Below are 26,490 nucleotides of genomic sequence, written 5' to 3' on the forward strand. Positions count from 1 at the left end.
TGACGCATTAAGTGTCTTTAATCCAAAGGACTGAAGAGCAGACCAGGAAGATTAGTATAAGCCAACAGACGGAGGAAAAAAAAAATGGATAAAAACTGCTTCTTAAAACAAATTAAAATTCCATACAGTGTCTAAAAGATCACCTAAAAACTAAACATTGCCTTAAAAAAATCTTTTTTTTCCCCATTCAAACACATTAAACGCAGTGAAACATTGTGACAAATAATAATAATAATTATTCATGGACTAAAGACTTCAGCGCAGCCGTTCTGCTCCGGGAGCAGGGGATCGCTCCCGGCCCCCCTGCACGAACCATACTGGGGGGGCTGGGGGGGGACAGAGTGACCCCAGCCCCGCACCACTGCACCCCCATCTCCTGCATCACCCCCGGGACCCCCCAGCACAGCATCTCGCTCTGGGGGGGCAGAAGGGGTGGCTGGAGGCGGGGGGAGCATCCTTGCCCTGCACAGAGCGGGGGGCGCAGGGGGGGCAGCGGCCTCCCACCTCTCCCCCCGCCAACCCCTGAGGTCAGAACTGGATCGCAGGCACACACAGACCCCGGCGGGCGTCACGGAGGGGGGAGGCAGCACCTCCGTACCGCCGGACACGACGCACAGCCACGCACAGACAGACAGCAGCACAGACACGCGGCCCTCGCGGGGAGCCCTGCGCGCCCCGGGCAGCGTCGAGGCTTCCAGTTCAGGGAGGGCTTGCTGGTTTGGGTTTGGTTTTTTTTTTGGTGGTGTTTGTTGTTTGTTTTTTTTCCCCCCCCAAAGCATGCTTTAAAAGCAGCAGATTTCCAGGCCGGCGAACAGCGTGCGCCCTCCTGCACCCGTCCCTGTCCCCCTGTGGGGAGGGAGCTCCCCATCCCTGTCCCCCCATGGGGAGGGAGTTCCCCGTCCCCGTCCCCATCCCTGTCCCCCTGCCCGAAGCCTGCCTCCAGCCAGCGCTCCCAGGGCCGCGCTGCCTGGGTTTCAGCTCTACAGTAGTTTTTAAAAAATACGTATACGTTATATACCCTACAAAGGTCACCACAGGAATTTCCATGTCTTTGGAAGGAAGGAGAACAAAACAAAAAACAAAAAGCCGAAATGTTTCACAAAAGAAGAAAATAAAATCCAATTATCGGTGTCATCCACCTACAGGACAGAACCCCCCGGCCGACGCGCGTGGATCTGACGGGGATATCGCGTCGCCTGCTCCAGAAAGGTCAGAAACACAGGTGAGTAGCTAAAAATAACTAGTCTGGTATAAATGTCTGAATTCCATGCGCTTGATAGAACAGTCAGTCTCTTTGTGTCTTTTTCTTAAAAAATATATATATATAGTTATTGCTTTCTCGAGGGCCGCCGGTGCTCGTGCCCTCAGTGGGGGAGCGCTGTGGGCTCCGCAGGGTTGGCTTTCTTTCGCCTCTTCATGAGCAAAGGGTTGGAGGAATCCTCGATTTTCTTGATCTTGATTTGTTCGTAGTCCACTCGCATGGTGGCCAGCGCGCTCGTCATCTCCTCCTGCGGGGAGGGGGCACAGCACAGCGCCCGTCAGCACCGCCACGGGGCAGCAGGGACCCCCCCGGGTCAGGGACCCCCCAGGGCAGGGACCCCCCCGCCCTCCTCCCGTGGTCCTGCTGCTCACGAGCAAGTTGTGGGATGGGACTGACAGACCCCCAGGCAATTTTTCCAGCCCCCCACCCCATCCACAGGACAGCACAGGGAGCTCAGCGTGCCCCCTGGGAGCCATTTGCTCTCCAATTTTACACCGAATCGCAATTCCAGCACAAATCGGCCCAACTTGAGACCCTCCCAGCGTGAGGGGGAGGCAGAACCGGAAGGCACGTGGAGCACAGAGCGTGGCAGGGCCCAAATCAGCGGGCCAGGGCCTTACCTTCACGTCCTCCCACAGATCCTTCTCCTCCTTCAGCACGCGGCTGGTGTGCAGCGGCGTCTGCGGCACCTGCATGGATTGCTGCGGGGGGAGCGGGACAGCATCAGCCAGGAGCCAGGGGTGCCCCCACCCTGTCCCCAACCCTGTCCCCGTCCCCATCCCGCTGCCCGACAGCCCTGTGCTCACCATGATCCAGGGGTGGTTCATGAACTCCGTTATCGTCATGCGCTGGGTCGGGTCCGTCTTCAGCAGGTTGCGGATCAGCTGCTTCACTGCAAGAGTGGGGAGGTGTGTGAGCAGGGCCCAGGCAGCTCCCCCAACCCCAAAACGCCCACATGTGCACCCCCCCAGCAGACCCCAGCCCCGTTCAAGCCCCCACAACCTCCTTTACCTTCCTCCGACACTTCCGACCACTCGGGGTTGGGAAACTCGTACTGGCCCATGCGGATCCGCTTCTTCATGCCGGGGGAGATGGCGAGGCCGTGGTTGGAGTAGAAGGGGGGGTACCCACACAGCCTGCATGGAGCGGGGGGGCAGAGTCAGTGCGTGGTGCCCGGGCTCGGGGGGAGCCCCCGGTACCCGCTGGGACGGAGAGGGACCGGGTGACTTACAGGATGTACATGATGACGCCGAGGGACCACATGTCACAGGATTTGTCATACTTCTCCGGGCCCAGCACCTCGGGGGCTGGTGAAAGAGACGCAGACACACGGTGTGGGGGTGCTGGGGGGCAGATGGAGCCCTTGGGGCATGGGGGACGCTGCAGCACAGGCACAGCCGCTTTGCCCACGCAGTGCTGAGCCTGGTGCTGTGCACATGCAGGGGCTCAGCCCACACACACAGGCAAAGCTTCACCCCCCGAAGCAGCGAATGCAGCGCGTGCCTGCACCGAGAGCAGCACAAAGCACCCGGCAAGGAGCCGTCCCAAACGCCCCTCTGTGATCAGGTCACGGTGGACGCAAAGCCAAAGGGCTGCACCTCAGGGGTGCAAGCGTGGCCCCCTCCAAGCCTCCCCCCTTGCTGTGACCCCCCCCAGCCCTGCAGACCTGGGAGCGCTCGGAGCTTACCCACGTAGTACGGCGTGTAGCACGGCGTGGCCAAGGAGTTGTGCGTGGTGGTTTCTTTAGCAAAGCCAAAGTCAGTGAGCTTTAACACAGCATTGGGCCTTTTGGAGGTGTACAAGAGGTTTTCCGGCTGTGGAAAGACAAGGGACAGGAGGTGAGCGGCAGGGCTGGCAGCAGCCCCGGCAGCACTGCGGCCAGGCAGGGCTCAGCACCGCGGGTGAGTGCGCAGCGTGGTACCTTCACGTCCCGGTGCGCGATGTTGATCGAGTGCAGGTACTGGATGGCTTCCCCAATGCTCTTCATTATCTCTGAAGCCTCTGAAGCAGCAAGGAAGCCATTGAAAGCATTTACAAGTGAGTTACAACGAGCACTGCTCCCTGGGCTACTCTACAGACCAGGAGCCAAAGAGCACAGCTGCAGTCTAAAGGGCTTCCTCTCCCCAAAACCTCCCTTCCCAAGCAGTGACCCCGCAGACTGTGTTTTCGCTCTGAAAGCCATACCCTCAGAATTCACATTTTTGGAGCGTGGGGGAGTGTTGTGTGCTGGCATGCGATGGGTGGTGCACAGGGGAAGCTGAGAAAACATTCCCAAGCTCTGCTCTTTACTGAGCAGGAAAAATCAGGGCCATGATCAAGGGCTGGGCGCTCACATCTGAATTCCTCGTTCCCCAAACACAACTGCTGCTAATTCAAAGGGCCACCGAGGAAACGGGCCGAACCAGAGACACTCCTACAAACAGCAAGAAATGGCCCAGAGACCAAAGCGCAGGGCACCGCGGGCTCCGTACCCCGTTCTGTGAAGGCCTGGTCTCCCCGGTCCTGGATCCGGCTGAAGAGCTCCCCGCCATCCAGGCTGCAAGGGAAGCGGGTGGCGTTAGGTGGGCGCGGGCTCCCCGGCGCCTTCGCCAGCAGCCCTGCGAGATGCCCCCAGCTCGAGCAGCACCAAAGCCTTTGACGCTCAGCCAAGCGCCGCACAAGCTCAGCAGTAAATTTCTCTCTTCTCCATCCCTGCCCTTCGTTCGGCACTTCTGGGCACTGAGCGCTTCAGAGCCTCCCTCTTCCAGAAATGAGAAGGGCAGAGGATTCACACATGCTGCAGAGACACGGGGTGCAAACGGACGTGGTCTCCGTGCCAAGCCACAAAAATGCATTTACAGTAAAGACGGCGAAATGCTCTGCCGTGGTGAGAGCACTCCCAGCCTGCTTGGCCTACTTTAGCTCACAAGGCGACCGAGCTCAGCAGTACGCAAACCCAAACCCCGCGCCGTGCGAAGTGCTGAGCTCAGACGGCTGCACAGGTGAGGTGCCGGCGAGGGGCCACGTGCCCAGCAGACACTGGGCTGCTCGGGGAGCTCCTAAATGCCCCAAGGGCCAGGGCACAGCACAGGGCTCCACCAGCGTGACCTGCATGGGACAGTTCACACCGGCTTGTAGGTGGGAGAGGCAGGGACCGGACCCCTTGCAGCACAACAGCTCGCAGGTAAGGCGCTGGAGGAGGGCTGTGGAAACCTCATCACGGCTCCCGCCCCCATCAAAGGCTCCCCAGGTACCCTAAGGAAAGGCTCGACTCCAACAGAGATCAGGGATAAGAACAGGGATCACTTCTCCGTGAGAACAGGGATAACAGCGTTTCCTGTCTCGGTCTTATCTAACTCGAGCAGAAACGGCTCCCGGCTTTCCCAGAGCAGAGAGCATCTCAAGGGAGCGCCCTGGACGTAGCTGGACATCTGCGACACAGACAGCACCGAGCCACCTGGGCCCAGCACGGTCACGTTACGGCCCACGTGCTGCCCCGTGCGGGGCACTACGCCCACAACGCCCCTCGGACATCGGGGAGCCATCGCAGCCGAGCCGCACGGAGCTGTCAGCGCTCTGGGGACTCGTTTCCTACCGTTCAGCTGCTCCCTTCCCACGCAGGTAGATGCGCCCGTCGCACGAGCTCTTCCCGGCCGCAGCTGCCCGGCGCGGTTCGCAGACGCCTCTCCCCACCCCTGCCGTGCCGCCCGCCCTGCCCGCTGCTCCCCGCGCCGCTCACCCCCTCGGCCCCCCCCAAGCAACCTGCCGGCTTGCCAGGGGAGAGGTTTTGGCAAGGAAGCTACAGTAAATCACAGCTGCGGTTGGGATGTGGTTTCAATACTTTCCCCTTCATTCCTCCTCCTCCCCATGTTATATCAGACATCTACCCGAGCCAGCCTCGCTCAGCAGCTGCTGCGCCGGGCGCTTCTGCTCGGCTGCTCGCTGCCCCGCAGACCGCACCGTGCCGCTGGGTGCCAGGAACCCAGCGACTACCCCGGCTTTCCATGGCCAAAGCCAGTTTGGTTATGACCCATCTGCTACCAGAACCCAGGCCTGAAGCCTCCCGAGCGCCGAGCAAGTTTTCAGAATGACTCAGAGCCAGCGCCGCTCCCGCTCAGGGCGCTCAGCACCTTGGAAGTCTGTCCTGCAAACATCTTCAATGCTGCGCCTCTCCTGGGGCCGGTGTCCCCCCGGTGTCCCCAGTGCCCACGCCACGGGGCCGGGTCCCCCCTTCCCCATCACCCAACCCCTGTGGCAGGGGAGCCCGCCGGCAGCCAGGACTCACCACTCCATGACGATGAGCAGACACTTCCTCCCCTGGTAGAGGTTCTCGTAGACGTCCATGATGCGGACGATGTGCGCGCACTGCGACGCCCTCCAGTGCAGCTCCACTTCCCTGCGGGCCTTGGGGCAATCCTGCAGCATCTGCGGGAGAAGCGAAACCCCCGTCAGCGCCCAGCCTGGCACCTGCCGGAGAGGCAGGGGCAGTGCCCCGCTGGCACAGCGCCCCGGGTTGGGGACACGCAGGGGTGCAGCCCGAGCGCAGATGCTCCCTGCAGGCTGCGGCGAGGCGCTCAGTGCAATGCCTCCATCCCCATCTAGCGGGAGCAGCGCGAAGCCACCCGCCCCGAGAGGCGCCCGGGAGGGTGACGGGGCTCGCTCCGTCCTGTTAACCCTCACCTGAACGCCTGACCCCCCTCCGGTGACCCTGGACGGAGGACAGAGCAAAAGCAGCAGTTGCAGGGAACGCAGATGTCCCGGGGAGCGCTTTCACTTGCTCCTCCGTCCCAGCAGCAGTACCAAAGCGCTCCAGCAGAAGCCAGGCTTGTGCATTAGGAGTTTAATCGGTCTTGCTCCCCAAGGACTCCTCTGTACCCTTCTCCTCCCACATCCTTACAACAGCTTAAGCTGCTTGCCCTCGCTGCCTCCCTTCGGAAGCTTATCCCAGCTGCCTGTCGCCTGTCTCCCACCCGAGAGGTGTGCAGCCAGTGCCCTGCCAGCGTGACACCAACCAGCGCGACTCCTCACTGCATTCATGAGCTTCTTCACGCCGTACCAGCAGCACTGCATCCCCGCGTGCCACCAAACGGCCTCGCCCTGCCCTTCGCAGCCCCCAGGCAGCCGCGCTCTGCCCCGCGGCCACGCGCTGGCACAGCCCTGCAGCCACACGCTGCCCATCCTCTCCTGCCCCCAGGGCCACCATCTGCACCCAGCCACCACCGCTGGTTTAAAACATCAGCCTCCTGCTCCGTGGGACAGGCACATTGTCCTGCTTGGGGCCCCCCCACGCACGGGCACGATGCAGGAGCAGCTTCGGAGGCCACCAGCAGCACGGCATGCATGCCCGAGGAGGGGACAAAGCGAACAGCCAGATGTTCCCTAAATAGCAGGCTTTTCTCCCAAGCAGCAGCAGCCCTTTAATGAGGCCCTTGCCCTTCCCAGAGACAACTCACAGTTCCCAGGTGCAGGAAGGATTAGCTAGTCTGCCACGGACTATTAATTACCATGTTTGTCAGGATAAACAACCAGCCTTAATTATTATACTCCTAAATATAGAGCAACAACAGTGTCTATCCTGAGTGCATTTCATCTTCCTTCCTGCCTCCAGCAGCTCTCAGGGCCGGGCTCGGTGGAGCACAACACCCGCTGCCCCCAGCCGGGACCGGGTCTGCAACGCCGGCTCGGCAGCGGTGGCTCCAGCCCCAGAACAGGCTGGCCTTAAAAAAAAATAATGCCGCATCTCCACAGCTCCCTCCGGAGCATCCTGGCTGCTGGAAAGGCTGCCCCCCCATCCCTCCAACTGGCCGCAACGTGGACAGGAGAGGTGACCAGCAGGGCAGATGGGAACACCCCATCCCCAGGGGGGGACGCACGCTACGGAGGGGAGAGAAACAGCCCCAGGGCTGTGCGCAGGCAGGAAACATCAGGTTTGGTCATTTTGCAGCATGCGACAGCCTAATCGTCCGCTCAGGACCTGGTGCTGCAACAAGACAGCCCAGGCGGCTGCCACTGGGGTGACAGGACCCAAAATCACAGCTAGAATACCACTCCAGGTGCAGCGTGCTCTGCGACAAGGGCTAATACCTGCTTTGGCCCCAAAAGATGTGAGCTGCCCTCTTATGAATGAAATGCTCGGCAGCTGTGCCCACCTGCATCGATGTCAGCCCTGGCAGAGGAACAGCAATTTGCAATCCTGCCTGCAACTGCGCTCGCCCTTTGCCACAGGGATGGGGACAACCCCGACACCCGCCCGTGAGCCCTCACCCACATGCCTGGGTTTTCGGTCACGTCCCTCCCCGCATCCCCGGCCCTGCCACCGGGCCGTAGCGAGCGGGGTTCCTGCCCCAAACGCTGGGACTCGGCGGTGCCCAGGGGAGCGGAGGGAAGGGCGACGACGACCGCAGAAGGCGGAGAGGAGAGCGCCAGCCCCAGCCCCAGCCCCGAGGACACCACCAGCGCTCGCAGCCCCTGTGCCGGCTTCAGGGCCGCTAAGCAAACAGGAAGCACCGGGGCTATAAAAAGCAAAGCAAGAACCGAGTCGTGAGAGAGGGCAGGAGGCACTCGAGGCGCTCCCGGCCACGGCTGCCTCGGAAAGCTCCCCGCAGCTCCGGGGCTGGAAGGCAGCTTCACAGACAGGAGAGGCGATGAGGGGAGGGCACGGCCTCTCCCATCCCGCCAAGCCACCCGTCCCCAGCACCAGGGGACCCCAACCCACAAAATCCCACCCGGTACAGCCCAGGGCACCTCCCCACCTCCGTGTGATAGCTTGGGGTGGGCACAACAGCCTCTGGCGAAGGTGGGGCGCGGGGCAGAAGGCTGGCAGCCCCTCCAAGCCCCGCCAGCCCCGAGAAGAAGCCAGGCGGCAGGGCAGGGACAGGGCCTGGAGAAAAGCTTTGTTATTCACGGCTCTGCCCCAAAAAGCCTGGGTGGGGAGTCAGGAAGTTTAAAAGAAAAAGAAAAAAAGGGAAAAAAGAAACAAAATTGTAATTACACACAGGGAAAATTGAGCAGCAGGAAGCAGACAGTTAGCATAACGCTAAGCAGAACAAACAGGAGAGGTACAGAAACATATATCCAATTTTCAGAGGTCACTCCGAGCGCTTTTAAAGGAGCTTAATTGTATTTCCAACGAGCTGGGAGGCAGCCGCCTCCATTACCTGTGCCAGCACAGCGGTGACATTTGCTTTTGTACTCGGGCACCCACAGGCAAGTAAACAGCTGCCTGACAGCCGTCAGAACACCCCCCGCACCTCGGCTCAGCAAACAGCCCGGCCTCCCTCCGATTTCCTGTTAGCTGTGGGATGGAGGAGATTAAGCCTCGTTAAGGGAACGAGCTGGGCCTTTTGGGAAAGGTTCCCGGTGCCAGCTAGAGGCCAGACCCTGCGAGGCTGCATCGGTGCCGCAGCGGGTCCGGAGGATGCAGAAGGGATGTGGCAATGCCCACGCCATGGTAAAAGCATCCCACGGGCTGGCAGGAGGGCGCTGGGCTGCTGGCAGCCCCAGCGGGCAAGGGAAGGAGCCCACGGGAGGGGGGTGCTCGCGCTGCCCACGCACGCAGACCCCGCGCTGCCATCGGGGCTCGCACCGCCCGTGGCACTCGCACGGGGCTGTTCTGCTCCTGCTTCTCCTCCTCGCCGTTCCTTCCAGCCGCTGCGCTGGGTGGGATGGAGAGACCCAGTGGAAGCAGCGCCCTCCTCCCCGGCAGCTCGGTGGCATCGGCACGTAACGGGATCAGCACAGAGCCCTGCGAGCCTCAGCAGCACGGTCACGGCTATTCTGAGCGCCGCGTCCCCGCCTGCTCTGCGCCTCCCCACGGCGCCCATCGGGCACGGCCGAGCCCTTCCGAAACCCCCGCAGAACCAACACCAAACATCCAGCCAGCCGGCCCCAACACCACCTTTTTCAATTTCTGGTTAAAATACATCACCGCACGTTCGTGGAAGGTGGGGAAAGAGACAAAAAGTGGTTTATCCTCGTCATCCAGGGAGAAGCGAGCCCTGACGTCCCCCAGTTGCTGCTCAGGGCTTTATCCACTGCCCCCAGATTGAATTAACACCATCTTAGTGCTGCAAAGCGAAGCTATTTTTCTACAGTCTGCTGCTTGGTCCGGTCACTTGTCCAACGCATTTGGGTGTGTTTGGTAACACTGCCCATGTCCCCAATTTAGCTCTGGCATCCAGGGCGGCCCAAGGCCGCAGCAATATTTATATTCCTTGGCTTGCGAGGAAGAGGCTGGGATCAGAAAAGCACCTTGTGTTTCCCTAAGGCCCAGAAAGGGTTAACTGCCCCCTCCTTCTCGCCCACCCCAGCCCACGGTGGGGGCCACCCGGGGCTTCAGAGCAGCTCCAGGAGTGGATTTGGCAAGCCAAGCGGTCGGCGGCACGGCCGGGTTACCCGTGCCCAGGTGGGAGGGCGACGGCAGGGCAGGGGCCGCCCGCCGGACACAGCCGGGTGCAGCTCAGCCGTCCCCAGCCCCACTGCCTCCTTCCACAGGGCGGCTCCTGAGGACCCAGCTCGACGCCTTCAGATGGGAAACCAACGGGAATTCGTGTTTTCACGGAGAAACCCACGGACAGCTGGGAACATTGCTCAAAGCCGGGGAAAAAAAAAGACCGACCACCAACACTAAGCAGGGGGATGCTCCAGCACCAGGCAGAGGTGACTGTCCCGATACTGGGAGTCTGCCGAGCACCGAGAGAAGCCGTGGGGAGGGACGGGGCTGACCCGCAGCACCTCTGCCTTCGGGGGGCCGGGAGCAGCGCGGCTGCAGCAGCACCGCGGGCACTGCGCGCCGTAACCGGATCCGGGTTACGAAAGCGTCCGCGGACGGAGGGCAAGGGCAGCGCCGCGGGGCTCAGCGCCTCCGCTGCCGGCCTCGTGGGGAGCAACGAGCCAGCGCCCCGCTCTCTCCGTAACCACCGCGCTTTACAAAAAAAGCCCTGGAGCAAAAGCTGGGCAGTGGCGTGCGTTTACACAGGGTTGGACGTGCGTCAAACGCGGCTGCGTAAAGAAGATTTTGGTGTTTGCGCTTCTGAATTGTTCCCTAGTGAAATGCTACCTCATCCTCAAGCTCCTCGCTCCCAAACCTCTCCGAAGCCGCTGCAGCTCAGAGCAGCCGGCTGAGACAATTTTTCTGCTCTGCAGCCCCCGCGAGCCCGCTGGGTGCTAGCAGGTTTGCAGAGGAGCAGCCCCGGCGCTCCGCAGACACCCTGACCTTTGAGCAACCACTTCCAGTTAGCAAGTAAAGGCCGGGGCCGCCAACCCAGGCACCCTCTGGACTGCCCAGGGCTGCAGGCCAACACCTCAAAGGCTTTGGATGAGCAGGCGGGGAACACCAGGGCAGGCAGCAGCGTGCGGGAGCCGCGCTCTCTTGCATCACCCTACAGCTTCACAGCCCCCGGGGCTGGTACGGGTCTCCAAGGCAGGGCAGGGGACTCCTCTTCCACGGTCACAAAGCCCCTCCGTGCCCAGCCCCTCAGCCCCCAGCCCGTGTTTGCTGCCGGCAAAAGCTCTGCCCAGGCGGAGCCGGGGTAAGGGGCTTCCCTTTGCAATCACAGGCGAGCTGTGGGGAAGGTGGGTGGGAGCCAGGAAGGAAGGAAGGAAGAGAGCAGAGCAAACACGGGAGCTGGAGCCGCGCACACAGGCTCACGGTCCCTCGCCTGCGCGCGTCCCGATTCAGCCTCGCCGCCCCCTCGCACGATGCTTCGCCGTGACTCACGGCGGGATTCGCACGGGGAGCGTCCCCAGCACCCAGCCGCGGAGATGCTGAGCGCCTGCCGCGGGGTGGGATGGGGCGAGGAGCCGAGCCGCCCCTTCCCCAGAGCCCGACGTCATGGGACCAGGCTGCCAGGGGAGCGTGCCCTTTGCTATGCAGCATTTTAGGGAGCTGAACATTTTCGGACACCAGCGTCGGCTGCTCACCTGCTGCGGCGGCCACCGAGGCTCCGGCTCCACGCTCATGCGGGCACATCGGCTGCTCCTGCAGCCGGGGTATCCTATTTCCCTACATTCCCTGATCACCGGTGCTCCACCTGCCCCCAGTACAGCAGCGCACACGTTATTTGTGCAGGAGCCGTGCCTTTGAGGACCCTCCAGCAGCAGGACACCCCACGGAGCAGCCCACGCCGGGGGGTTACAGTAACCTGCTCCCGACGCACGAGGAATGAACTCGCAGCACAGACCTGCGAGCTGTCACCCACCCACGTTATCAGGAGGAAAGCAGAGCAGGGGCTGTCCTGGCCAGGCGGCAGCGAGGCGAGGAACGTTTTTCCCTAATAAAGCAAAATGGTTTCTCTTCAAAGGATTTGCCTCTTCCAATCTTTTCAAGTGAACCGGTTGCCAACTGGCACCAGTTGCGTGACACGTTCGCAGAGCTGGTGCCGGACCCTTTGAACGTGCTGTGCAGGGACCGGGATGACCAACTGACCGCGTCCCCCGTTTCTTTTCTCTGCCGCTAGTACCAGAGCATTTGGGAGCCTCTGGGGGATCGCCCCATGCAACCAAGCCCCCCAGGGAGCTCCCCAGCCCCAACGCCGCTGGGACGGAGCGAGCAGGAGGGAGCCCGGCTTCCCCTCGCGCTGCCTGGAGTTCAAGAGAACTCCGGAAGAGAAATCAAACTGCAAGTCCCAGGGCCCGTAAGAGGAATGAAGTTACCCAATGCAGGAACACTTATCGTTCAGTTACAGCACACCAATGACAAAACGTGCGGCTCAGGAAACCTCCCCCACATCATCGGGGCTCACACACGGACCTTTACGTTACATTTACATCCTCCCCGCCGGCAGCACCCAGGGGCGAGCAGACCTCCCTGTGGGCTGCCCGTGCACGGAGCAGCAGATGGGAGCCTTCAACCCCCAGACCTCGTCCTCCCGTTGGTTTGTGCCACGGCGATGTGTCCGGAGGAGCAGCAACACAGTCCCGGGGAGGAAATGTCCTTCCTGTAGCACATTGCAGCCTGCCACGCCGCGGGGCTGCCTCCCTGCTCAGCTTCACTCAGGGCACAAAGACCGCAAGGAAAGACAGTAACAGCCACCAGTCACCGCACGCGATGCATTAGCGGCTTCATCCCCCCGCTGCCTCGAACCAGAGGTCATCCTCGATACCCCATTTGTCTCCGGGAAGATGGAAAGCTTGGAAAAAGCATCCCAGGGAGAGAATTATTCAGATTACTTTCCCCCAAAACACCTCTTGTAGACAGAAGCTCAAAACAGGCAAAGCCCCCAAGCCCGTGAGCTGCGTGGCTCCGCATTTTTCAGACGCACGCAGCCCCCACCCCGCGACGCCAGCGGGCGATTTCACAAGCGGGCAGAGGACGGAGGGCTGGCGAGGGAAGCGACACAACCATTGCACGGCGCTTTCACAAGGAGACCTGCAACACCGGGGCCGGCAGAGCCCCGGCACGAAGGGGCCTCGCGCGCCCGTGAGCATTGCACCATCCCCTGCAAGCTCCCACTGCGGGGGGGTGCCGGGGACCCCCACCCGCCGCCCACCCCCCTCAGCCCGGGGCATCTGCTGAGCATTTCCTCGCCCACGACAGATGTGGCAGCTATTCAGGCTTTTCAGGCAGCAACAAAAGCCTCGCCGGGCGCACAAAGGCGAGGAGCAGAAGAGAGGCTGGGGCTTAAACAGGAGCCACCTGCCGGGGGCCTGCGCCCCCCTTCCCCGTGCAGCCAGGACACCCCCGTCTGCCACAGCCCACTGCCCTGCACCAAAATACTGCACCATCCCTCGCGAGAGGTGCCCGAGGACACTGCCCCGACGCCGAGGGAAGTGCCACCAGCGCAGCGGGGACACCGGGGACAAGGAGGGGGCTGCGGAGCTCGCGGAAGAGTCAGAGCAGGTAAACGGCAGCTGGGCGGCAGCACGAAGCGTCCCCGCTGACTCACCGCCTCGTAGTGACGGCACACCGCCGCGAGTGTTCAACGAAGATAAATAAACAGTTTCTGCTTCGTGTGTCTGAGAAAAAAACAGTATTAAGGGATCATTCGGTTCCTGGGTTTTGTTTTGGGATCGTCCTCTTCTCGCCACCGCACGTCAAAAAAACGCGGAGTTGGGGTGAATTGGGGTGACTCCCCCGCTGCTCCCCTCTCCAGCAGGGTCTGCGTTGCACGGTCAGGTCCCAGCTCAGGCCCTCAGCACTCATTACCGAGACCCTCGGTGTCCTGTCACGCAGGAGGCTGTCCTGGGGTGCGTCAGGACATCCGTTAACCAGGCTGGTGCCAACGGGGCATGAGGACGGGTGCCTGCACCAGGAGCTTCCCCCAGTGTGACCAGGGACTGACTGGGAAAGGCCCAGGTCCTGCCCTGCACCTGGGGCTCAGCACCCAAAGGGCCCCTCACCAGATGTAGGTGCCACAATGGGCAGTGCAGTCACGCTCCCGTGGGACAAGGACAAATCGCTCCCCAGGGACAAGGAGGGCAGAGGTGATAAATCACCCCCCAGGGTGGGCAGAGCGCGTCGGCACTGCTGGGCCCAGCGCTCCCAAGCCAGGACGTGTTCCAGCAATGCAGCTCGGACTGGTGCTTGAGCAGGGGGTGAATGGGGGGCGTCACGGCCAAAACGCCCCAAACTCAGCCTGCCACTTCCTACATGTGCTGAGACGTCACCTCCCCCCGGCAGTGACAGTGACACCAGACGAGGTCTGAGCAGGGAGGGGACCGGCTGGCTTGGGAGCAAGGCAGAGATCACCAGCACCGCCACCAGCACCGCCACCAGCACCAGCATCTCAGGCCCTTTTATCTGCACCACAGAAAGTGAAAGGAAAATGAGAAGTCAAGGGAGGGGCGAACATCTTCACATGAGCTACACCCTGCTGAAGCCAGGGCTTCATGCACAAACACTTTTTTGCCACCTCCTTGCAAAGCCTTCGAGGCCACCCCAGCTCTCCCTTCAGATGCCCCCCCCTCAAAGTCCTGCATCTAATTAGATCTCCTATCAGAGCCGCTGTGCCGGTGAATGGAAAAGTGCAATGTATGTGCTTTACGATAGGAAGAGGCTGATATTTATGGGTGTGTTTGATACAGAAGTGAGCACTAATGTAAACCATTAACTCAGCTCTGACCTACGTACTTTGCACTTCCCTCCCGAAGGCGCGTGCCCAGCTTGGAAGCCCGCTGCTGCAACCCCACTGCAGCACCCTCGTGCCTCCGTGGCAGCGCAGGGCACCAGCTCTGGGCTCCGGGTCCGTGGGGTTCCCTCCCGGCAGATACACAGACATGCTCAGCCCCATGGGGCCGTCTGTGCCCGTCTGAGTAGCCACCGGGCACTCGGAGCATCCTTTTGGGTCCCTGGCTCCAGCAGCCCCAAAGCCGTGTTCTGCCTGTCTGCACAGCGAGGCCCAGATGAGCCCACCAAATCCGTTTTTGGGGAGCCCCTTTCTCCCAGCCAGGCTGAGGATGGATGGGGGAAAGCCCACGGGATGCGGCGCAGCGCTCCCGAAGCTCCTCTCGCCACCCAGGACATCACCAAGGTTTTATTTACGTGCCCTTGAAGCCCGATGACGCACACACGGCACGTTTTGCATCACTCTGTCCTTTCCTCAGCGATTTGTTTAGAAGCTTTTCATCCCCTCGGCAGGCTCTGTCAACACCGGGGCTCACAAACACCTTCCGAAGTCGAGCCCAGGGACGTGCACCCCAATCGCAGCACCCCAGATCGCCCCGGAGGTGACGAACCCCCCCAGCACAGACTTCCCCATACCCAAAACCAATGTTTGCACGCGACCAGCACCGCTGCGGACGTGGGGCTGCCCTGTGCCGGCTGGGAGGCGTTTTGCCCCCGGTCCTCACGTGGCCTGGATGCAGCCCTGCAAAGCGTAACCAGCTCCTGCGTTAAGCGGCCGCTGCTCCTATTGAAAGGAGGTTTTGTGCCGTGCAGGGGGAAGGTTGGAACAAGAGCAACACGGGGATTTCATAACACGCCTTTGTCTGCGCAAGCAGGGGCCCCGCGGCTGCCTCCCCAAACACACTCCCACCCCCGGCCGCCGTGACCGCCCTCCTCCGGCCTTTGTCCCTCCACCCCACACACGGAGGAATGACCCTAAAAGCTCCTCCGGCTTCCCCTGAGCTGCCAGCCCCGAGGCAGCCCCTGCCACGGGTCCCTGGGGATGCACAAGTCCCCTTTTGGGGAAAGCACGGGGCAGGAGCGGAGCTGGTGTAGCTGACCCACAGCAGGCACATAACGAGGGCGCTAACGAAGGGGCAGGGGAAAGGAGAGGCTCACAGAGCTGTGTCGCCCACCTCCTTCCTCCATCTCGCCCAACAGCATGCTGACCCCGAACTGGGGCTCTCGCTGTGAGAGGCTGCCCTGCGCCTCCTCCTCCTCCTCCTCTTCCTCCTCCTGCTGCTGCAGGGGTGCCCCACAGCCCCGGCACCCAGCGAGGCCTGCAGAGGACCTCGTATGAATCCCCCCACTTGGGATGAACTGACCCGGGCTAAAAGCCAGAAGCTTTTAGCTCCAGATCCCAAGCTCCCTGTGGGCACCTTCCCCTTAAGCACAGGGACGAGAAGCATTTTGGGGCCGACCCTGGACCTCAAAGCACTGCAGGAGGGCGAGCGGGCGGCCAGGCGAGCAGCGGCCTGGCCCTCCCTGTGGGCCTCTGCCACCCTTCCACGTGGCCTCACAGAGCAACAGGAACCGAAAAGGGCTTTGGGGCCCTCCCAGCAGCGGAGGAGGACGTGAGCCTCCTGCCACGCACCAGTGGGCCCCTGTGAGGCCGCCCCAGCACCCTGGCGCTCAGCACCCTCAGCTTCGTGCTCCCCCCAGCACGCTGCAGCTCGGCCCCCCTGCGCCAGGCGTCCGAGACAATTCCAGCTGAGAGGAAAACACAGTTAGGCTTCTATTTTAAAAAGCCCTTTTTGCATCCTGCTGGCACCTCATTAAAGCACTCAGGACACAGCTGCTATTATTAGCTCTCCCTGGCCTCTCGCGGCAGCGCCAGCAGCGGCCCCGCGCTGGGCACGGGGAGCGGGCAGGAGGGAGGGAAGGGCTGAGGGAGGGAGGCCCGGCAGGGCCAGGACGGGGCCCAGACCAGCGTCCCGGTCAGCGCAGTAACCTCGAAATACCTCATCCACCAAGCATGCATAATTCATCACCCAGTGCCTGGCTGCACATGCCTCCACAAACACCGTCAGAGGAAAAACCTCCCCTCTCACTGTGACCGAGAGGGACCCGCTGGGCTCGGTCTCCACAGGCTGTTCCCACTAAGAGGTCCGGCACTGGAAACACCGCAGAGCAAGGCGTCGATAGCGGAGGTTTTGTCCTCTTGCACCTTATAAACACACAGTGAAAACAGGCTCCGGGAAGACCCGCTGATCCTTCCACAGATGCTCCGTACCCTGAACATGTTTCGCCTGTTAGAGTAGCATGGGAAGGGAATAAAAGCATAAAAGCAGGGGCATTTAAACAAACAAGCCATCAAAAAAACCTACCACCGCATTTCTTGCTGTCTGCCTGGCAGCTGGACTGCTGCTCGGGACCCCTCTCCTCAGCCAGCCCCATGCCAGCCCTTACACCCAGCACCCTCGCGGACACGGGGCGAAGGGAAGCAGCTCTGGAGCTGGCCGGGGGCTCCCGGGTCCAGCTCTGTAGGAATTCAAGCTCCTTCAATCCCACTTATTGACGAAAAGGGCTCAGGGCCGGGGGGACGCCGGGCACAGCCAAGCAGCAGACAGTCCTGCCTTTGTGCGGCACGGCCGCCCTCTGGCCCAAGGGCTCCGGCAGCCCCAATACTTCTCCGAAGGCAAACCCTGCAGCCTGTCAGGCACGATGACACCAAGCAGTTTAGTTTCGGGAAACTGTGTCCCCTCCAAGCTGACTGAAATACCTTGGGATCTCCCTGTCCTGTGCAGGAGGAAAGCGCCCAATGCTACCACGTCCCCCTGATCCTCCTTCCCAGGATTGCTCGCCTGGCTGCTTCAGTGCGGTCTTTGGATAGAAAGAAATAGAAAAGGGATGCTTTGGTAAAAGCCACAGCTGCCTGGCCCGCAGAACAGAGCCCGTCTGTATTGCCAGAGCTGTGCAAAGCTGAATGAACGGGCTCCCATCAGTGAATCCTCATCTGATACGGGTGATGGAGATAAGAGCATCCCTCTGACGCTGCCGGGGGGCTCCAAGGACACCAGAGCAGGGGGCTCAGAGCGGGGACGGACTGGTCCCCAGCCGCCGACCCCTGAGGGTGTGCGTGCACACACGGTGCGATAACAGCAAAGCTGCGCATACCAGGGATTTTTGGCAGTGCTAACTCCCTGAGAAGTCCGTTGGGTTACAAGTTTGACCTTAATGGAAGGTGCCACGAATGGATTCAAAGAGAACCAGCAGCAAGGCTGGAGAGGTGATGGGCTTTGTTCAGGCGTGCAAAGGAAAGGGGACAGGGGTCTGGCAGGGGATGGGGTTTTGGCAGGGGACAGAGGTGTCACAGCCCCACAAGGGGCACGGCACGCTGCTCCGCGGCAGCTCCAACCCCCAGGGAGGGAACTGCTGCTCAGCCACGTGCAGAGACCACACTGTAATCAGCATGAAACCCCCGGCATGTTACTCGCCCAGGCTTCACCAGCCCAGGATTTGCATCCCTAACGACAGGCACCTCGGGCCAGGCTGGTCACCTCCCTCGCTGCGCCCTGCCGAGAGCTGGGGCCACAGGAGCACCCAGAGCACCTCCGAGCCCCACGGAGCTGCACCGCTTCCCCACCGGCTTCCATCTCACGTCGTGGGCAGGGAACTGCTCTTAACCAGCAGCTCTTCCTCACAGCGAGGTGCTGGAAGCTTCTTCCCCAGCATGAAATAAAGAGGGTGGGAGGAGAGACAAGGAGGGAGACGTTAGATGTCCTGCTCTGACACAGAACAAGCCACTGAGTCACCAAAGCCAAGCGGCGAGGTGTGGCAGCACCCCCGGAGCGGGACGGCCCCAGAGCTCGGCCGTCACCCGCCTGTCGGGAGAGGGCTGTGTGTTTACGTGGTCAGACAGGAAAGCAGGGAGCAGTCCTGGGCTATGAAGTCCTGTCCAAGACCCAGACTCAAAGCGAATTTCCCGTCGGTCCCAGAGCAGTTGGTCTCGCTCACATCCCTGGCACATCTCTTTGCAGGGACACCCGCTGAAGACAAGAGCGGGCCTCTTGCAAGCCCCCAGGTTAGCCAGGGTGAAGGCATCCTCCCAGGGAATTCAGGCAGATGCCAGGCTGGGGGCTGCAATGCTCACAGGCTCCCCAAAGCAGCCTTCCCACTGGCAAGGCACCGCGCACTCCACGCACCGGGGTGGAAACCCACACCCAGCCTGCGGCACGGGACTCCCACCCAAAAACACCGGGTCCGCAGCCCTGATGACTTCCAGGAGATAACCCTGGTTTAAACTTCCTGGCAAGCCCACCCTTCCCGGGGAGAGGCAGCCAGCCACTGCGGCAGAGCGACTTATGCAACAGCAGCCCGTGTTTTCTTAGCAATCTGCCCAACGTAATGGGCAGCGGCGTTGCGAAATGGCTGGAGAGGAAAAGAGGGAGACACAGCAGAGCCTGGAGGGGAGCAGGCGGGCAGGAGGAGGCTGTCGTAGGCTAAGCTGAATCCTGCAGCCCGGCCGCGTTGGGAAGCAGCAGCTCCGGGAGTCGCAGGGACGGGGCACTCGCACGCACAGCAGCACTAGCTGAGAGTGAGCACGGTCCCTGCCTTTTTGCTAAGGCACGGGGATATAGGATACGTTAAAACTGTCCTGAAGCATTCTTAAATGCCAAGATGGTAGATGCAAGGAGGCTGTCACAACTACTGAAAATAAAAACACATCGCTGTTACCAGACCAGCCTCCCTCCCCTTTTATTTTTTCTTGAAGTGGCTGACGATAACATGCATTCTTTCTGGTTTGCTTGCATGTGATTGCACATACCTTCCTGCAGCCCAGATAAGCCGAGACACCCGGGACGCCGTGCCCATTTCCGAGCAGCGCTGCTTGACCCGGCTCCCGCCCGCACCTACCGGCTCGAGAAGCAACGAGCGTGGCTACTGCGGCCGCCGCAACGCGCTGCCAAATTTCCACAGCAGCCCCAGCTTTTGTTCCAGCCAGATTTCCCTGAAAACACACATTTGGCAGGGAGTCCGAGGAGCCTTTCAAGAGGCTACGCTAGCTCTGCGCCGCAGCTCAGGGCCAGACGACTGGCGAGGACCGCAGACAGAAGCGCTGCTCAGTTTCGCGAACACTCGGAGCAGAGGAGGTGCCTGCCCGCGTCTGCCCCATGGAAACCCCAAGATGAGGCTGCCCAAAAAGCACAGGAGGGCCTCAGCCCCTCAGCACAGGGCCCTGGCCCGCTGTTGTACAGCTTTTGCCTCCAGCAGGCAATGCTCGGACAATGACAACCTGAGCCCAATGCACGCTCCTGTCCCAGGCCAGCAGAGCTGAACAGGCTCGACCCAAGTGGAGCACCCTGCTGCAGCCGGGGGCACGCAAAGAGAGGCAGCAAAGGTAATTAGGATGAAGCAAATGAGTCCATCCCTCCGCTGATCCCAAATCTATATCCCAAACCGGGAGATCTTATGGGAGCAGAACTGCAAAGTCCCCGCCTGGCTGGAAGCCCCTGGAACATTCAGATCTGAGCTTGTGTTTTGAACTTTATCTCTAGTTTAGGCTACAGCTCGCTGGACGGCCAGGCACACAATCACATGCAGCCCTGACGCCAACGGCTTAAATAATCTCATTACATATGACGGCAAACGCCGTGACAGTCACGGACCCCTTGAGCCAACTTGCTCACCTGCCCTCTCCGCAGGGAGCAGTCATTCTGTCCCAGCAAAGCCCCGCGCCGACAGAGGGCACTAATCCGTGGGAAGATGCTGTTGCCCTCCCCGGTGGTGTCAGGCTCAAGATTTTGCCACAGCAAGGCTCCACTTGCTCAGAGGGGCTGCTCCAGCACCCTGCCCTGTCCCCAGCCGCCTGGTGACGAGGACAATCCCACCACCCTTCACGTTTTCACAGCTCACAGCATCTCCAGCAAAACGCGTGTTCCAGGTCGTCTCAGGGCAGGGGGGTCAGCAGCACTCAGACTCGCAGCCTTCGGTCCCTTCCTGAGGCCGTGAAGCCATCAGCGAGTTAACGCAAGCATTAAACCCGTGGTCGCCACAATCCTGCCCCCAAACTGGTAAGATCTTAAAAGGCTGAAATCTTTGAAATGAATCGGCCGCTAGGCATAAAGGAACAGCGGCTTAAAAGCTGTTTGAGGTCTCTGCATTCAGACTCGCTCCTGCGTGAGCACACACGGGCGCAGGCTCTTGCCCAGGAACCACCAGGGCATCGCCCCCCGCTCACAGCATCCCCCCCGTGCCCCATCCTCGAACCTGCAGGCAGGGCGCTCTCTAAAACAGAGCATCGCTTACTGCCCCACAGATCACCACGATGCACAGCAGCCCCGGACCGTGCCGAAATCCCTGCCCATGGCAGCAGGGTTGGAGCAAGAAGGTCTTTAAGGTCCCGTCCAACCCAAGCTGTTCTGTGAAACGTCAGCCCCAATGCAGCTGCCTGGGCTCACAGCTGGTTTATTAGGGAGAAATCCAGTAACGCTGTGTTCACCTGCCTGCAAGTGGGGCCGGTGGAGGGATCGCCCTGGTCCTCAAGGGTCTGCACCCAAAACCAGCAGCCCGCAAGCTCAGCCGGCTCCTGAAGACCCTCTCCCCAACTCCTGCCTCACATCCACCCCCAAACCCCTTCCCACAACACGGAGAGGGGCTGAGCAGCCCAACCAGCCCCAGCACGGGGCAGGCGATGCTCGGGGGCTGTCGGGGAGGGGAGCCCCAAGCCAGAGGGGCCCCAGGGGCAGCCCCGCAGCCTGCGGCAGCCGCCCCAGCCAGCCCCGGCGCGGCAGAGGGGAGGCAGCGCGTTATTCTTGGAAACCAGGAGGTGAGGTCATGCTGCCTGAATGCTGCTGCAACTTGAGGCCAGGCGCGCAGGGCTCTGTGCTGCGAGAGGGGCCTGCCTGCCGCACCGCACCGGGAGGCAGCGCGGGGCCTCCGGGGGGGTCACCGGAGCCGGCAGGGGGACGGGGCTTCGGCACGCCGCGGGGTCCTTCCTCACGGTCCTTCGGCCGAGGGCAAGCCCCTGCGGCTCGCACGGTGCAGGTACAAAGATGGGAGAGCACGAGCCCCAGGGATGGGATGGGGTTTAAAACACAGCATCGGCTACTGCCCTCGTACCACTGTGAGGGACTCGTGAGGGCTCAGCCCATCTTGACCACAGCCCGGGGCTGGCCTCGTGTCACTGGGGAGCCAAAGGGCTGCTTGCCCGTGGCCATGGCTCCAGGTTGCCCTGTCCACCTGCTCCGTAACACCCGCACGGCCCAGCAAGGCCCGTGCCCCCGCACATCACAAGCCCAGCTGTTTCGGAGAAAAGTCACCTCCAGGCTGCCTCGGCACAAATCTTGGAGTTCACCTGTGCCGCCCATCTAGCCAACACCTGAGGAGGCCTGACTTTTCAAGTGGCTTCGAGTCGTTATTTACACCTTGCTCCAAACGCACGCAGCGCTCCACGACACGCAGCACGTGCCCAGGGAGCCCCCAGCACCCCGGTGCTTTACAGCACCCGTGGTGGCCAAAGCTCGCTGAAGGCCAGGCAGGAGCTCAGCACGAACAAGGAATCCATCGTTCTACCTGGCGGCATCTGGCTGTTTATCACACGCACACCGTGAAGCTCATGGACGAGAGGGCGGGCACAGGCTCCCTGTAAACCCCCAAGCCCCTGCATCCCAGCATCTGCGAGCACAGGAAACACGGATCCTCCTCTGCAAGACCTGTGGCTGAAGGCATTCAATTACTAAGAGGAAGAGCCCTACCATTTCCTGAGCATGTGCCGGAGCACAAACCAGCCCCCGGCTCCCAGGCCGTTATCAGTTTATCTCCATTGTAGATTTGACTGCTCGGAACATGTAATGTATTTGGAAGGGATTATGGCTGATCATAAATTGTTTAAACAAACTCAAAACCCAAGTCAGTAAACTCTTTTGGTCAATGAGATAATAAACCACTGCCTTGGAAAAGCCCCAGTGATGTCACTATACTTTCCACAGCTTTTAAACTATGAGTTGTACAAAAATCCACAGTGAAGACATTTTTGGTTACATAAAATACATAGCAGAGCTCAAAAAAATCCCGCCGCTGACACAGAAGCAGACACACAGCGAGGTCTGTTTCCCATGAGCGTAAGCCCAGGATATTCATTCACTCCATCACTTAGGGGTTTTTTTTCCAGCTGGCTTGTCTGAGGGACAAAGCATTTGATCTTAAGTGAAGCTGAAGCGAAACGGGGTGCTTTGCTTCTTTAAACACCCTTGTAGAAAACCCGACCCATGGTGGCAGAGAGAGCACAAGGCCACCAGAGACACAAACACTCATCCACGGCGCTGATAGCAGCTCCGATACTGCCTGCCCTACTTCCACGGCAGGCGGCCGAAAAGAACAATAAACCACAAATGTACTGGGCTCTCCTTCCTCCTCCTCCATCAGAGGAATCATCGCTCACGTTATCTGATGAGACCGAGACCGAGTGAGACTGAGTGTTTCGCAAACATGCCCCGGAGCACCGACGATGCTCCAAAATCCAGGCTGCAAGAGAGAGGGGACAGCTCTGCAGGAACCGAAGGGAGAAATGAAGATTCCCTGCTCTGTAATTTGGGTGAGGAGAGACGTTTGGTTGTTTTAAGGGAAAACTGCTCCATCGAGAGACATACGGGGCAGAGGAAAACTCATCACCTGCCGCCCCTGGGCCTCGTTCTCCGGTCTGCATTACCTGCCATTTGCTTATGAAACGCTGAATTTGTACAGCTCGCCTTCAGCCCAATATCTCACCTAAAGAGTAGCTGAAAGTGGAATTTGCAGCACACAACACAGCCCTCGCTCCCAGCCCCACCGTCGCAGCCAGCGCCACATAATGCCCCACAGCCTGACCACAACGAGCAACGCCAAGTCCAGTCAGTGGTGACCTACATACAGTAAGTTTTGCAGAGGTGACAAGCCTAGTAATAAATCACGCCAAGGAAGAAAGGGGTAAGAAACCACCCAGAGCTCGCGTTTCAGCTCCACTCATCACCTCTCCACGGCCTTCGCGTTCCCACCCTGCTCCACACCCAGGAGCAAATAAACCACGGGGTCCCCACGGCCGGCGGTGGGGCAGCTCAGGGCTGAACGCGGGCAAGAAGTACCCGAATCAGAAAAATCTGTGTTTAGAACCATCTGCTCCTCAGCGGACAATTCATGGACTCCACGCTCGAAGTGTTCCTTGATAGCAGGAATAAATAAATAAATAAATAAATAAATAAATAAATAAATAAATAAAAATGGGTGTGGGAAAGCATTGAAACAATATTGATCTATAAGAAAAGGAATATCTCCTGGATTTACCTAGGTACAGTGCAGCAAATAGAACTACCATCCATTAACACATACACAGCACTGTTTTATTTAATGGTGTGTCTCTGACATGGGCTATTGCACCAGAAAGAGGAGAAAATTGGCCGTAACGTTTTCACCGCCGCCGGGACGCTGCCTGTGAGCTCAAACTCTCCCGGAGCACTGAAAAGTGCTCTTAAGCAAAGTGACCCTCAGCAAAATGCTAACTTAAATGCGTCTCTCTGTTTGGGAGGGAGGTTTAGCAACATAATAGTCGCTTCTGCTCCAAGAGGAAGCACAATGTATCCAGAAGTCACTATTAATATTAAGGAGACACCCAATTGTTTCCTTCCAGCGGAGGACCGCGTTAATGTACAAGATCTTGGAACAGAAAACATAAAGAGAAACTACTCCGAATGGAAAGGTTTGCTGCACAACCAAAGCAGGCAGCATGAAGAGATTTCAGCTTTGGCTCCTGGATAAGGGCCATGAGAATTCTTTTAAGCATCATCTGCAACATGACAACCCAATGCAATCACTTCTGTGCATCCCGCTTTAGGTCATCATTCCACACTGATGCAGCCCATGAGTAATTCCGATCCAAATACCTCTCTGCAGGTCTCTAACAGAGATGTCATCCCGGCCGTGTAGCAGGGAGGGATGCTGTCAGCACACGCTGCATCCCAGGCAGTGCCCCCACCAGCCCTGGGCCCCGCAGTCCGGTCCTGTCTCCGGAGAGGGACGGCCACGGCTTGTAGCTCGTGCTCCCCAGGGCAAGAAGGGCACAAGCAGCTTGCCCTGGATCCCAGGCTCCCGGCAGAGCGGTTTACAGGGGCTGGAAGGAATCACTTACAGTAGCAGCTGTGCTGCTCTTTGGAAAGCCAGAAACGCATCCAACAGCTCAGCTAAACTTTCCTCTCGCCGCCGGGGAAGTGCGAAGAGGCCGGGGCAGGGGACAGAGGGGAGAAGACCAGCAACTTTCCAAAACAGAGATTCACCAATCGGGCGCACCTCATCCTCCAAGAGCTGCACAACCATTCTGCCCCGTACCATTAAATCCTACACCACAAGACGCTTTTCAATACGGCCAAGGACACAACACAACACCTAGCACTAAATCCCAACCCCGTCCACTGGTAGCGGCAGGGCAACAGTGCAAACCTCCGGCCCCGACCATCCCAGCCCAGGTTTGGCCGGGAAGGAACCGCTGGAGCTCGGTGTCCCCCGTCCTCGCACCGCCGCTGCCATCCTTCCCCTTTCAGTGTTGCGAAAGGGAAGTGCTGGAATCCACGCTTTAAATAGTTGAGTCAACTGTAGAAGTGGTGAGGAGCGCGTCTGTCAAAACAGAAGAGGATTTCGCTAATTTCCATCCCGACGAGCTGACAATACATCTCATCCTGCAGCGTAACGGGGTGCGGCTAACAAAAATCGCCTGCCTTTTGGGAAGAAACATCAAACTTTCGTCGTTGCACAAGGCCCCGCTGAGCCGCACGCGTTGAGCGCCGTGCCACAGCGACCCCGCGCACCCCGGCAGCGCCATTTGTACCTCCAGAGCCCACCTGCCCATTCCTTCCCGTTAGGGACCTCAGATGCCGACAGACGGGCAACTCTAAAAACAAAGGAGGTGAGGGTTACGCATCCACGCGGTGATTATTTTCAGCCTTCACGATTCTCAGGGTAACGGCGAGGTTTTAACAGCTAATGCGTGGGCGCCAGCCGCATCTCTGCTAGGGAACACGGCGCTCCCGTGGCGCCGGCTGTTCGTGCCCGTGTCCCCCGGCGCTCCGTCAGCCTCCTCGAAACTTCCCCACGTCCCTGTCCGGCAGGGAGCCGCGCTCCTCGCCTTCGCTCCAAACGCTCGCCCGAAAAGCATGGAACACCGAGCGCGTGCCGGGGCGCCCCTCGGCTTGTGCTGCTCGGCTGAGCACCCTTGGAGCGGGAGCGGGTTGGGGACGCCGGAGGAGCAGGATAACACCAAACCATTCCCCTTCCAAAGCGGGGAACGACGGCTGCTCCTTATCCTGTGCCGTTTCACGGGGCTCCGTTCCCAGTCCCAAGGTCCCAAGGGGAATGGGACCAAGAGGCCGGCGGACCCCCGGACCCCCACCCAGCGCCGCTGGGCCAGCTCCGTGCTGGGAGGTGTCACTGGGGGGGCACCGGGGCGAGAACCCCCCCCCCGGGGGGCTGCCTGCCGGGCAGGGGGGCTTCTCCCTCGGCCTCGGGGCTGCCCGGGCAGCCGGGGCGGATGTTATTTCGCTGTGGGAAAGCCCTGAAGCTGCGCGCCGGGGCGCTTCGTGGCGAGCAGCCCGCAGCGGGGCGGGCGGAGCGAGGGCTGAACCGAGCCGGGCCGGGCCGGGCCGGGCCGGGCGGCCCCGAGCCTTCGTGCGCCCCGACGGGGGGGACCGGGGGGCACCGGGGATGGGGTGGGGGGCCCGATCCGGGGAGAGGGGAGGGAAGGGGAGGGGAGAGAAGGGAGAGGAGGGAAGGGGGGGGCCCCGCGCGCACCTTGAGGGCGAACTTCTCCCCGCTCTTCTTGCTGAAGATCTCCAAAACTTTCCCGTTGATGCCGAGCCCCAGCACTTGCGTGGTGACCTTGTAGTCGTCCGTGATGGCATTCTTCCGGATCTGCAGGCCTCCCTTCCCGGGGAACGGCGGCAGCGGCGGCGGGGGCGGCCCGTGGGGGGGGGCGGCGGGCGGCGGCGGCGGCGGGGGGGGCTGCGGGGGGGGGGGGCTGCGGGCTGGGGAAGCCGGCGGGCGGCGGGGCCCCGGAGAGCATGGCTGGGGGGGGGGTGTCGGGGGGAGAGAGGGGGGGGGGAACGAGGGGAGGCTGCCGCCGAGCTGCGGGGGGGCTCCGGGCCTCGCAGCGGGGGGCAGGGGGGGGAGAAGCGCCGCCGCCACC

At 60.8% G+C, this 26,490-nt stretch overlaps 1 protein-coding gene across 1 annotated transcript; it reads right to left on the reverse strand.

Annotated features, from left to right (window-relative positions):
- Positions 1-26,382, reverse strand: MAPKAPK2 (MAPK activated protein kinase 2). Its single transcript, XM_080569049.1, is given in 11 exon segments — positions 1-1,508; positions 1,882-1,962; positions 2,068-2,153; positions 2,273-2,397; positions 2,493-2,568; positions 2,949-3,075; positions 3,183-3,262; positions 3,733-3,797; positions 5,526-5,665; positions 26,097-26,333; positions 26,335-26,382. Coding segments are annotated over 11 exon segments (1,194 nt in total). The 5' UTR covers positions 26,368-26,382; the 3' UTR covers positions 1-1,364.
- Positions 26,383-26,490: the final 108 nt, after the last annotated feature.

The sequence above is a fragment of the Anser brachyrhynchus genome, assembly GCF_964034855.1.
Source record: "Anser brachyrhynchus genome assembly, chromosome: 27".
Lineage (NCBI taxonomy): Eukaryota > Metazoa > Chordata > Aves > Anseriformes > Anatidae > Anser > Anser brachyrhynchus.